The 13455-nt window shown below is 40.2% G+C and overlaps 2 protein-coding genes across 6 annotated transcripts in view; both read right to left on the bottom strand.

Moving 5' to 3' along the window:
• Positions 1–13455, bottom strand: part of LOC141433735 (solute carrier family 7 member 14) — a 126364-nt gene that overhangs the window by 8198 nt on the left and 104711 nt on the right. The window lies entirely within an intron of this gene.
• On the bottom strand, positions 1974–6993 carry LOC141439318 (uncharacterized). Of its 5 annotated transcripts, XM_074103627.1 has the most exons (5): positions 6253–6993; positions 5818–6005; positions 5149–5314; positions 4618–4741; positions 1974–3617 (listed from the first exon to the last, which is right to left on the bottom strand). In XM_074103627.1, the coding sequence occupies exons 2-4, from the start codon at positions 5833–5835 to the stop codon at positions 4620–4622; spliced, it is 306 nt and encodes a 101-aa protein (XP_073959728.1). In that variant the 5' UTR covers positions 5836–6005; positions 6253–6993; the 3' UTR covers positions 1974–3617; positions 4618–4619. The 5 variants fall into 5 exon arrangements, with proteins under 5 accessions (XP_073959728.1, XP_073959722.1, XP_073959698.1 ...); XM_074103613.1 differs by lacking the exon at positions 1974–3617 and having other exon boundaries at positions 3943–4741; positions 5149–6005; XM_074103621.1 differs by lacking the exons at positions 5149–5314; positions 5818–6005; positions 6253–6993 and having other exon boundaries at positions 1974–2982; positions 4618–5099.

Genomic DNA, 13455 nt, shown 5'->3' on the forward strand with positions numbered 1-13455 from the left:
GGAACGCTTATAAGTTTTGCCATGTCTGTCTGTCTGTCTGTCCGTCCGCGGCTTTGCTCATGGACTATCAATGCTAGAAAGCTGTAATTTTGACGAATATATATGTAAACAAAATGTATGCTGACAAAATGATACAATAAAAAATACAAAAAAAATTTTTTTACTGTAGGTACCTACGACATAAAGTGAAGGAGTTTTTTTTTTCTCATCCAACCTTGTAGTGTGGGGTATTGTTAGATAGGTCTTTTAAACCATTAGGGGGTTTGCTACGGTTTTTCGATTCATGGATTCGTTTGCAAAATATTTAACATTAAAGTGCCAAATTTCATTAAAATCGAGTGGAAAAATTTGAAAAAAAATCAGGATGGTAGTAAGAAAATCAAATTTACAAGGAAACTATAACGGTTAAGTTTTCTGAGAATTATTAGTAGTTTAAGAGTAAAATAGCAGCCTAAAGTATAAATATACCTAAACTTGGAATATTCCGTACAAAATACGAAATCCCTAGAAAAAATATTACTTAATTTTTTTTGTAATGGCTACGGAACCCTATTTCTGGCGTGTCCGACACTTTCATCATCATCCAGCCTATATACTCCACTGCTGGGCACAGGCCTCCTCTCAGATCAAGAGGGCTTGGGCCATAGTTTCCCACGCGGCCCAGTGCGGATTGGGAACTTCGCACGCAACATTGAATCGCGTCGCAGGTTTGTGCAGGTTTTCTCACGATGTTTTCCTTCACCGCAAAGCTCGTGGTAAATTTCAAATGTAAAGTCCGACACTTGGCCGGTTTTTTTTTATTAATTGATGCTACTTAAAAAATCTGATATTTTTTCTGTTAATTAGAAAGGTTATTACTATCGATATAAAAAGTTTCAAACGTTTCTAAATTTTTTCAGACATTCACCATTAATCCGTGACTATGGAACCTTTTCATACAAAATATTTATCATCCCAGTATGTTACATCAAACCGCCGGGCACCCTCTTTGTGAGGCTTCAAATAGTCATGGTGGTTCGATGGAATACCTGCCACAGACAGATAGACAGACGGAGTAAAAAGTTACCCTATAATGGCTTATTTTTTGTCATAACTTAGTTAAATGTTTATTGACTGTTAAGAACAATAAAATAGATAATAAGCATTAAATTTAAAATCAAAAGTATCCTTGACTATAATAACTTACATAAAAAATAACAAATTAATGTATCTTTACTTGTGCTATATTATCACTGTGTTTTAGGCTGGTTTATGAATTACGGCAAGAAATAAAAAACACACATCAGTTGTGCACAGGCGATGGAACGGAAGAGAGTTTATTAGTTTTTTTTTTACAATTGAAGTGTCACAGATACAATATATAACATACTCCCGCCTCTTACAAACAACAACAAATTCACGTTACACTGTAATAGAATTAAATTGAAATTTCACACAATTATTAAATAATTTATAATATGATATGAGATCAAGGGAAGTCAATAATTAGATAGGTAGTCAATTACATTGTGAACAGGCTTTTGGAAACAAATTCAAGCTCAGCTACTGGAACACTAAATCAGTGTCCATAATTTTATCTCAACATAATCAGCAGGTGACTGAGGTCAATGACCCATAACCGATCATGAATTTGACAATGACTATACTAAACATAAACATAAAAATACAGGTCAAAATTTCAAGAAGTTACACATATGTGCATATGTATGTGCACTACTTATATAATTAAGAGATCAAAAAAAAAAAACAAAAAATTATATGGCAATAATTTTCAACTTATTGCAGCTTAAATATAGCTACTTATGAAACTACATATTATTAGGACAGAATGACGGTTCTGTTCCCTTGGCATCATAAGTGATATACACCAGCAATATGCATCTAGGCCTGCGGTAACAGAACTATCGTTTTGTTTATACAATAATAGTACCTACATAATAATATTATGCGATAACAACACAATATTTGAACATTTCTAGTCAGAACATTGGGATAGACACGTTTATTAGATGGGAAGCGGTACAATTTTAGTGATGGGTCTGACATAAACACTATCTTTAATTTTAATTGATACAGCTCTTACATTGCTGTCTTTCCCGTGGAACAGCTGAGTTACTCTTCCCATTGGCCAAGATAATGGCGGTGCTTTATCCTCTTTTAAGAGCACAAGGCTATTTAAGTTAATATTTGGCTTACTGGAGTGCCATTTATATCTCATTTGCAGAGAATTAAGATAGTCAGTTCTCCATCTCTTCCAGAAGTTTTGTTTTAGTTTAGTTATCAGTTGATATATTTTAAGTCTATTATCTGGAATGTTTGATACATCAACCTCTGGAAAGGATGTTAAACGATCACCAATGATGAAGTGAGCAGGTGTCAAGCACTGCTCATCAGAAGCATCTTCACTTAAAGGGGAAATGGGACGGCTATTTAGTATGGCCTCTATTTCTATCAGCAAAGTATTAAAGTGCTCATATGAAAGTACATGGTTACCTAGGACGCGTTTCAGGTGATGTTTTAAATTTTTCACTCCTGACTCCCACGCCCCCCCCCCAATGTGCTGATGCAGGTGGTATAAATTGCCATTCAAAACCTTCTATACTGGCAAAGTCAGACAAAACTTGTTTATTGTTTTGAAACAGATTGTAAACAGCTTTCAACTCATTGCTTGCCCCTATAAAATTTGAACCGTGGTCACTAAACATTTGTAAACATTTACCACGACGAGAAATAAATCTTTTTAAAGCATTAATGAATTCTTTTGACGACAAGTCGCTGACTAGTTGGAGGTCGATCGCTTTGGTCGACATGCAAATAAATATGCAGACATACCCTTTGTGAATCATTGGCTTCCTGCTGCGCCATTCTTTTACCTCTAGGGGCCCAGCAAAATCTACGCCGCTCAGCAGGAACGGTCTGGCCGGCGTCACCCGGTACTTTGGCAGGTCGGCCATTATTTGTGTCAGCGGTTGTCCTTGAAATCTGAAACATTTCATGCAGTTAAATATTAGCTTGCGCAGTCTGTTTCGCGCATTTAGCGGCCAGAACCGTGATCTCAAATTGGACAACGTAGTCTCGATACCAGCATGGAGCAGACGTTCATGTTCCTGCAATATAATTAAATCAGTAACGTGATGTTTCGATGGCAACAGTAAGGGATACTTGTGATCCCGGTGAAGAGCCGCGTGCTTCAACCTACCACCGACACGTAAACAGTCATTTTCATCCTTGAAAATGTTAAGATATTTAATTTGGTTGACAGTGAACTTGCAGTCATTTCTGTCAACATCAGAGGTCAATATTTGGAATTCTTTGCTGAATTCTTCCTTCTGGACCAGCAAAACGATTTTATTAGTAGCCTCTTTCAATTCCTTTATGGATATGGGGCCCTTTAATTTATTGCTAGGGTGCCTGGAATTATGCACAAATCTATAAACATACGCAAAGGTGCGAAGTAGGCGCCACCATTTTGAAAATCTTTGGAATACCGTGGACATGTACGACTCAGGTGCCTCATGCGACGCCAGCGCGACTTGCTTTGCTTCCTCAACGACTGCAGAACACAACTGGGGCGGTACTTGCCACTGCTCTCTATCAAATGTCAGCCAAGATGGACCCTGAAACCACAAATTATTTTTAATAAAATCTTGGGGCATTTGACCTCTGGACACCGCATCTGCAGGGTTTTCAACAGTGTTAACGTAACTCCAGTTCAGGTGTATTGTCAATTCCTGTATTTGAGCGACCCTATTAGCGACAAATACCTGCCATCGTGATGGATCTGCCCTGATCCAGGACAATGTTATCATGGCATCAGACCAGCAATAAACGTCACCTAAATCGACCTTTAAAATCTGAGCAATATTATTGATAAGGCGGGCAAGCATGTGAGCCGCACATAGCTCAAGCCTGGCAAGAGTCACAGTCTTTATGGGGCCACGCGCGATTTCGCGCATATGAAGTGGACTGTATATTGGTTGTTAGGTAAACGACATCGCGTGTAGACCACACATCCCAGAGCCTTGGTAGAAGCATCCGAGAACCCATGGAGCTCCAACTTACAGCGTTCTGGATGGACCATAAGTCTGGGGACTGAAACAGAGTTTAAATTTGGCAATTTCTCACAAAATGCTTGCCACAAACAATAAATATCATTGGGGATATCATCATCCCAATCAATTTTGGCTTTCCACGTCAATTGCATTATTATTTTTGCAAAGACAGTGACAGGGGCTACAAAGCCTTGAGGATCAAAAATTTTAGCTATTTCGGTAAGTACATGCCTCTTAGTTTTCTTGGCATTGCAAAATCCATCAGGACAAGACACAGACAACCTATCACTTGAAGGATCCCATTTTAAGCCCAATGTTTTCACAGCTGCATCCTCATTGGCATCAAATTTGAAAGTGCACTTGGTGCGCTTCTCCTTTGGAATATTATTTAATACAATTTGATTATTGGAGTACCATTTGTGAAGTTCGAACTGGCCTTTACCTAGCAGGCATTGCAATTCGGACATAGTTTGAACAGCTTTGTCAATACTATCAGATCCTGCCAAGATGTCGTCACAGTAGGTATTCTCCAATACGACCTTAGAAGCCAAAGGAAAATTTTTACCTTCATCCTCTACCAGCTGGAGCAGCGTCCTGGTCGCGAGGTAGCTGGCAGGCGCAGTGCCGTAAGTCGCGGTGCTCAACTGCAGGCACTTCAACTCTCCACCAGGGTCGCGCCATAGAATACGCTGTAGCGATTGAAACTTTTTAATATTTACTTGGCGATACATTTTTGTCATGTCACAAATAAATGCGTATTTATTCAGACGAAATTTCAACAAAATTTCAAATAGATTTGCCTGGACAACAGGACCGACATACAAAACGTCATTGAGGCTAACTCCTGAATTTGATCGCGCTGAGGCATTGAAAACTACCCTTAATGACGTCGTAATAGCGTCCTCCCTTATCACTGGCAGATGTGGCATGTAAAACTCAGGTTGAGACTCGTCAGGAAAATCAGTTACCCAATGGGCGTGGCCCAACTGCACAAACTCGTGAATAAAGTCAGAATATTTTTTATATAGCTCAGGATTATTCTGGAGCTTTTTTTCCAAACTAAAAAGACAACGCAAAGCCATATTAAAAGAATTACCTAATTTAGGCAGCATCTCCTCTTTGACCGGCAAGTCGACTTCATACCTGCCCGTAGAGTCGCGCGAAACGGACTGCACGTACAGCTGCTCGCAGGCGGCATCGGCGCTCGACATGATGTGCTGCGCAGGCAGCTCCTCCATTGTCCAGAACTTTGTCAAGTCATCCTGTAAAAATTTGCACACAGAATTGTCTGGCATTTTAATTAACTGATTCCTGGTCAGAACCAGATTTCCACAGAAAATCCAACCAAAAGTTGTATTTAATAACCCAGGAATATTTGGACCCAAGTTTAACTGACCATCTTGCATACACAACCGGAAGTCATTAATGCCTAAAATTGCATCTACTTTTCTAGATACATTGAAATCAGGATCGGCTAAATTGACAGAACCCGGCCACTTCATTAAATTCTTTGGAAAGTTGGTAGTTGGCAAAGACTCAGTAATTGTTTTTAGCACACAAAAATCACTATTGAATTTGTGCTTAAAATCTCTGGTAGAGATATGTAAATTAATTTTTGCATTGACAGGAGTTGCATTACCACCTACACCAGAGACAGAAAACTTGACAGGAGTCTTTTTGCAAGCTAATTTGGCAACAAAATCCTCTGTAATGTAGTTCTTTTGACTACCACTGTCTAATAATATTCGACAAAAATGGATCTCACCAGAATCATCGATGACATAACACAAGGCTGTTGGAAGGAGAGATATTTCACATTTTTCTTCCACAGCAGTGTTGTGTAAGTTAAGAGTCGGCTGCGGCACAACTAATGAGTCTGCCAAACATGAACTCTCTATGGCCGGTGTTGACAAGATCACTCCATCTGCCAATGGCTCGGCTTCATTTTTGGAACTGGAAACAATCAAATTATTTGGAGAGACGGGCACAGATTTTGGATGTAGCAGGGTGTGATGTTTCTGCTGACATGATCTACACACAAAGGTTTGTTTACAATCTGACACAGAGTGACCAGCGGACAAACAAAGAGAGCACAACTTAAACTTGTCTGTAAATTTTATCCTATCATCAACTGTCAGTTTTAAAAACTTGTAACACCTATTGATGTAATGCTGGCCATTACAAAATCCACACAGCTTACCTGATTTATTCTGTTTACCATTGCTCTCCTTATTTGTGATCACATTTGACACGGACCGATGACTGCTAGAGGTTGGCTTGGCGGACTCAGATGAAATCATCTCCAATGCTTGGCATCTCTGCTGAATATGCTTGATAAAATCATTTATGCTAGGGAAATCCTTGGACTTTCGACTCAGTTCAAAGTCTCTTAATGAACTAAAGTCCAACTTTGAGCATAAAACATGAATGAGAAGCATGTCAGCTAGTTCGGGCACCTGTAAAGCTAGCAATGAGTTAAAATGCTGCTGAAAATCGTTCATCAAGTTTCTCAAGTCGTAATTGCGGTTTATTTTACCCAAATTTAACAGTGAGTGAATGTGATGGTTGGCAATCAAAACTTTGTTATCATATCGTTCCATCAGCGCATCCCATGCTTTACTGTAATTAGCAGCAGAGTGGTCAATTGTTGAGACCAATGCGGCCGCTTCCCCCTTTAAGCAAGATTTCAAGTAATAAAACTTACTAACATCATTTAGGTCATTATTGCTATGAACCAAGCTGCTAAACAAGTCTTTAAAGTTAAGCCACTCGTTATAGTTTCCGCCAAAGGTAGGAAGTGAAATTTTAGGAAGAAGACCGGCGCCTGAAGAAGGCTTAGAAGTTCCATGCATTGACTGAGTATTCGTACTCGCGTCCGGCGCGCACGCGGTCGCCTGCCGCCGCTGCAGCGCCAAAAGCAGCTCGGTGCACCTGGTTTCTAGCTGAAGGCCCGCTTCCTGCTCGGCGGGGTCCAACGATTCAATACTCATGTTGACATCTTCAATCTTGGCCAAAATTTCACGTAACCGCTCGTTGTGAAACGGGAGCTCGTCGATGGGCGCTTTGTTTACCAAATTCGATATGTGCGTAACACGCCCTTTTAAAAATCGCCTTTTGTTTATAAGCGGTTGTAGTTCGCAGGTTGTAGACTTCAAAGATGCCTCTTCTTGATCTGACGCCATTTTGATGCCACGTTTTATAACTCGGGCGCCGGCGCCGACAAATGCACGTTGATTCAATCTGGCTCAATCCGCCCTCGCAGCACAACAAGGACAATGCGTTGACGATAAATATCTTGCAGAATACTTATTCCGGTATTTAAGGACCAATGTTTTAGGCTGGTTTATGAATTACGGCAAGAAATAAAAAACACACATCAGTTGTGCACAGGCGATGGAACGGAAGAGAGTTTATTAGTTTTTTTTTTTTTTACAATTGAAGTGTCACAGATACAATATATAACACACTGCTCCTTGCCAAATTTAAAGTAGCTTGTAAATTTCAACCATTTAAACAGCAAAATGGTCCTATTAGGATTTAGTTTTTTTCCTTTTAAAATACGGAACTCAAAAATAGAGTTTCCAACAAAACAAAAGCTCGAAACTTTTTTCAGAGCTGTTCGACCGTTACTTCTGTTTCAACAGATCCGCAGAATATCGACGCACACGTTTGTGGATACGGGCTCTTTTTTCGAGTGTATCCGATAAAATTCCGAACAAATATGGCTACCGGGCACAAACAGCTAAGTTGGGAAACTTTTACATCACCCCATATTGACGTACGAGGGTTGACATGCCACGACAAATTTCATTAATACCATGGATTTCGGTTATGTGGGCCGAAGTTGAGAGCTTTCGGCGCACGGGCGCGCCGCTCCAAGCTTCCAGGGAAAGCCACATTTAAAGAGCTTTTACGTTAACTTCAAAGCTCGTGGGCTTCTTAGACGAATACCAACTACGTACTTCCGGTAAGACATGCGTAGTTTATTTTTCGAATTGGATTTTATGTCGTAAATTGCCTACATAATATATAAATCATCATCCCAGCCTATATACGTCCCACTGCTGGGCACAGGCCTCCTCTCAGAACAAGAGGGCTTGGGCCATAGTTCCCACGCGGGCCCAGTGCGGATTGGGAACTTCTCACGCACCATTGAATTGCTTCGCAGGTTTTTGCAGGTTTCCTCACGATGTTTTCTTCACCGCAAAGCTCGTGGTAAATTTCAAATGTAATTCCGCACATGAATTTCGAAAAACTCAGAGGTGCGAGCCGGGGTTTGAACCCACGACCCTCTGCTTGAGAGGCGATAGGCCAAACCACTAGGCCACCACGGCTTCTTCCACGGCTTCGGCTAGAATATATAAATGTCATAAGGCAAATAAATTTAAACGTACGAGTGCTCGTCACTGTCCCAATAGTTGGCATCTTTAATCTTATAATATCATTAGCAATAGAGATGAAAGCAGGGTGTCGTCTATTGGACATTAGCGTGTCGAGAACTCGGACGTTTACCTCATATTGAGATGATGAGCAGCGTAGTGACAGTAATAGGGTTCCTTTTTAACCCCCGACGCAAAAAGAGGGGTGTTATAAGTTTGACCGCTATGTATGTCTGTGTGTCTGTCTGTCTGTGGCACCGTAGCTCTTAAACGGGTGGACCGATTTGAATGCAGTTTTTTATTTGAAAGCAGGTTTTCTAGCGATGGGTTTTAGATATGTTTTATCAAAATCGATTCAGCCGTTTTTGAGATATAAGTAAGTAAGTCAGGGGTTTTCCAACTTTTTGTTGCTTATGTCGCCTTTCAGATACGGAACCTTAAAAAGCTGCTATTAATAACGAAATTCGTATTCTGAACTTTGTTAGCATATTTTTAACAGGGCTATATTTTTAACTTCATCGCCCCAATTCCTTTCTGTTTCGCGAAAAAATAGAATCTGTTCCGTAAGTAGCGACATTACAAGTTTTTTGAACTTCATCTCCCCGATGACTGCGTTAAATTATCCGGGACCCGATAAAAGTTAACTAAACGATATAAACTGAATCGCAACAAAATATCGCTTAGGTGCCTATTCGATTACACAGACCCAATCGAACCTATATCTTTCGCCTTCAATTATAAGATGCTAGAAAGGGACGGCCGGAACTTGGTTGGTTGAAGACTGAAGGTTTGCGAACGGAGGTCAGTCGCTCCAAGAGATTAATGTCTTGGGAAGACTAATTGATTACATAGAATGGGACCAACAAACTTGAGCGATTATATCCTGATTCCAAAATCGTGAGCCATATTGTTAAACTCCGATATAGATAAGATGTATAAATGGCGCCATTTTAGGAAAGAACACATTCTATGCCTATGTCTAAAAACCTTGAGTGGAGCTACCGGATCCAGGACGCTGCGTTAAATAAAAGTGTAAAAGCTATTCCTAACTTACTCATTTTTCCAAGTATTAGAGTCAGTGTCATTTGCAAGCGAAGCCGGAGGCTTGCAAAATCTATTATTAGCTTTATACCTACCTATCATCATCCCAGCCCATATACGTCCCACTGCTGAGCACAGGCCTCCTCTCAGAACAAGAGGGCTTGGGCCATAGTTCCCACGCGGGCCCAGTGCGGATTGGGACTTCACAGGCACCATTGAATTGCTTCGCAGGTTTGTGCAGGTTTCCTCACGATGTTTTCCTTCACTGCAAAGCTCGTGGTAAATTTCAAATGTAATTCCGCACATGAATTTCGAAAAACTCGGAGGTGCGAGCCGGGGTTTGAACCCACGACCCTCTGCTTTTTCTTTTTTTTTTTTATTTCAACTGGATGGCAAACGAGCAAGTGGGTCTCCTGATGATAAGAGATCACCACCACCCATAGACACCTGCAACACCAGGGGGATTGCAGATACGTTGCCAACCTAGAGGCCTAAGATGGGATACCTCAAGTGCCAGTAATTTCACCGGCTGTCTTACTCTTCACGCCGAAACACAACAGTGCAAGCACTGCTGTTTCACGGCAGGATTAGCGAGCAAGATGGTGGTAGCAATCCGGGCGGACCTTGCACAAGGTCCTACCACCTGCTGCTTGAGAGGCGATAGGTCAAACCACTAGGCCACCTCGCCTTTTTTATATACCAATGACAAATAAAAATTAAAAACTACCATAGCTTCTTAGTAGGCATTACAAGTTAACGAAGCCAATTCAAGCTGAATACTGAATATTTGCCGCAAAAGGCCGAACTCGCACTTGACCGATTGTTTTAGTGCATACATTTAGTCAATAAATTATCTTTGAATTTTAAGCTCTGTTTAGTGCTCACGGCCCCTGAATTTATCTGTAATGTATGTTAAGAGCAATTAGCGATGGGCCATTTACTCCCAAATAGGCTTAATAATTTACAAAGAACTAGCCGACGTGAAAGACCGCTCGCGGGGTAAAATTCCTTTTGGTCCAATAAATACTTAAAAGGTGATTTCAGAAGTGGCTTACTGCCAACTTGAGAATAAGTACGTTCTGAGAAATTTTTTTTTTTGTGAAAACTAAAATTTCAGCAAATTTTTATTTATTTGCATTAGATACACGTCTTTTTACCGGTATCGATATGATGTAGATTAACTAAAATAAATGTAGGGTAGAAGGTCCCTTTTTTGCCACCTTAGGTCCGTTTGGCCAGTTTACATTTGAAGTATCTATATAAAAGTTATAGTATTAAAACAATTAAGTATTTTTAGTGGCTTTCAAAAATGTATACTGAAACGAATAAAGTTTGTGTTTTATTACTATAAATGTATTTCAAACGTATATTTAAGCTACAAAAATGGCCATAAACGGTGTACAATGGCCACAAACGGTACTTCTGCCCTAGTAGGTACTAACTTTGTGTCTATCAGATTCATTACCAGATGTCCCATGGGACTACTGGGACGTAATCGTCTCAGTTGTCCCATCAATGGGACAACTCAATGGGACTAGTGGGAAAGACAGGATCTCATAAAGGGTGCGTTGTTTTGAGAGTTTGCAGAACATAGATATACCCTGTCCTTCAATGACAGTTGTTCCATTTCCATTATGTAATTTTATCATGCTAACGAAGTTATTTTATTTAGATAGCGTTCTACTATGAACTTTACGTCGCCGAAAAAACGAGTATAAGTGAATTTAGAATCTACGTGTCGTATTTGGTCGATCTTGAAGAGCTCCGTAGGTTTATTCAGTTGTTTGTGTTGTTTTGTGTGAATATTTATTGTCAAGATATATCCTTAGACAGAAAGGACTTGAATAGCTCAAATTTTCCGAGCTCTGACATTAGACACCCATTTTTACAACTTTCAAAGGACAATTGTAATATGATTGATACAAATCTAGACAAGACCAAATGGAATATTGGCTTTATTCAATAATAAAATAGGACATGGTAAAGAAACATAGTTGTTGATTGAATGACATAGCGACAGACAATGTCAGACACCATGGACAATAAGATATTTACAAGAGGCTATTATCACATTCGCCCCCTCTACGAAGAGACGTAGTCATACATGAAGGCTGGAGGTCTGCGATCTCTGCCTGAACGCCGAAGTTGGCTGATTCCTGCATTCGGATCGATGTTGGCAGGCGGGTCTTGAATGGCAGAGATTTCTTCGGATTGGTTATCGTCAACTTCGTCATCTGAAAGGTCATCGTCAACAGCTCGTGGTGCTGGAGCTAACGATCTATTGGAGTCTGTTGTCTCTCGCCATCAGGCAGTCTTATAAAGGAGTATTCTGGATTACTCTGCAACAATTGGACTTCCTGTACAGCGGGTCATACTTATGATTGAACATGCGCTCATGCGGCGTTGTGTTAGTGCTCGTACACAGGAGAGATCTTATAGAGTGCAGCACCGGTAGCAGTGCCTTTTCCCAGTTTACTATATCTTCATTGTTTGATTTGAGGTTTAGTTGGATCGTTCGCCACAGTGTGCCGTTGAGACGTTCAACCTGTCCATTTCCCTGGGGATTGTAAGGTGTAGTGCGGCTGCATGATATCCCGACGGAAGACAAGAATTGTCTAAGTTCGTCTGATAAGAAAGATGTACCCCTGTCGGAGTGGATGTACGCTGGAGTACCAAAAGTGGAGAACAAGTCTTCGAAACAATTGATTACCGTTCTTGAAGATACATCCTTACACGCATAAGCGAAGGGAAAACGACTAAACTCATAAATTATTGTCAGTATGTATCGGTTCTGGGTGCTAGACGGTATTGGTCCCTTAAAATCAATGTTTAATCTTTCAAAAGCGGCTGTCGCTTTGATAAGATGTCCTTGATGTTTCATGTAGCGTGGTTTTATTTCCGCACAAGTTGGGCATACGGCCGTCATTCGTTTAACATCCTCTACGGAGTACGGTAGGTTCTTTGATCTGACCCAATGAACCATGCGCGTGACCCCTGGATGGCAGAGATTTCGGTGTAGTTCCACTAGTTTAGAGTTAGAAGCGGCAGTATTTATTTGCATGCATACTCGTGAAAGTGCTTCCGCGGCGAAGTTATGTTTCCCAGGTCGGTAGACTATATCATATTTGAAACACGAGAGCTCCAACCGCCACCTTATGATCTTTTCGTTCTTTATTTTGTTAGAGTGCGTTTGATTGAACATGTATGCGACAGATTGCTGATCTGTAATGAGTAAGAAATGTCTTGCTATCAGGAAATGTCTCCATTTTCGCAAAGCTTCGACTATGGCGCAGGCCTCTTTCTCAATCGAAGGTTGCCTTTTCTCGGAGTCGTCATGTCATTTCAATATTCGTCTCAGTTGATGTTTTTTGTCGTAGTTCAAACGACATTGAATTGAGGTTGATGCTTACATGGACAGCTAGATATTTATTGCAAATAAATCTCAGAGACGTATGGTTTTGTTTATTTACTCCCCGCAGCGTTCACACCGGCCCATGAATAAATTCACCAATAGAGCAAACACGGGTAACCAAGTAAAAAAAAATCTGTTTATTTCAATAAATCACAAAAAAACCTTCCAGTTAACCTTTTATTTTGTGCAACACTTTTTGTCTTTGATTTTGCTAAAACTAGTTTTCCGGATAGCTTTTTTAGAACAATGCCATTTAAATTAGTAGTACTATGGTCATACCCATTTACTTTAATATTATTATTTTTTATTTACTACGCTATGCAACGTCTAAACAATTACTATATGTGCCAGCATGTAAGTAACATTATGGTTTATCTGGACCGTGTTGATAGATTTGTAATGCTGCGGTATCGATCTAACGCGCGATCGATTCAGATAGATAAACTATCATAGATTAATTTAGAAATAATATTATGGTAGATAAGAAAGCATTTCACAAAGTTGTAGACTATCGCGATCATTACTAATTTTATATTTATATTTCGGCACAGTTGCATGTGCCATGATCACG

This window comes from Choristoneura fumiferana, chromosome Z (genome assembly GCF_025370935.1).
Source record: "Choristoneura fumiferana chromosome Z, NRCan_CFum_1, whole genome shotgun sequence".
NCBI lineage: Eukaryota > Metazoa > Arthropoda > Insecta > Lepidoptera > Tortricidae > Choristoneura > Choristoneura fumiferana.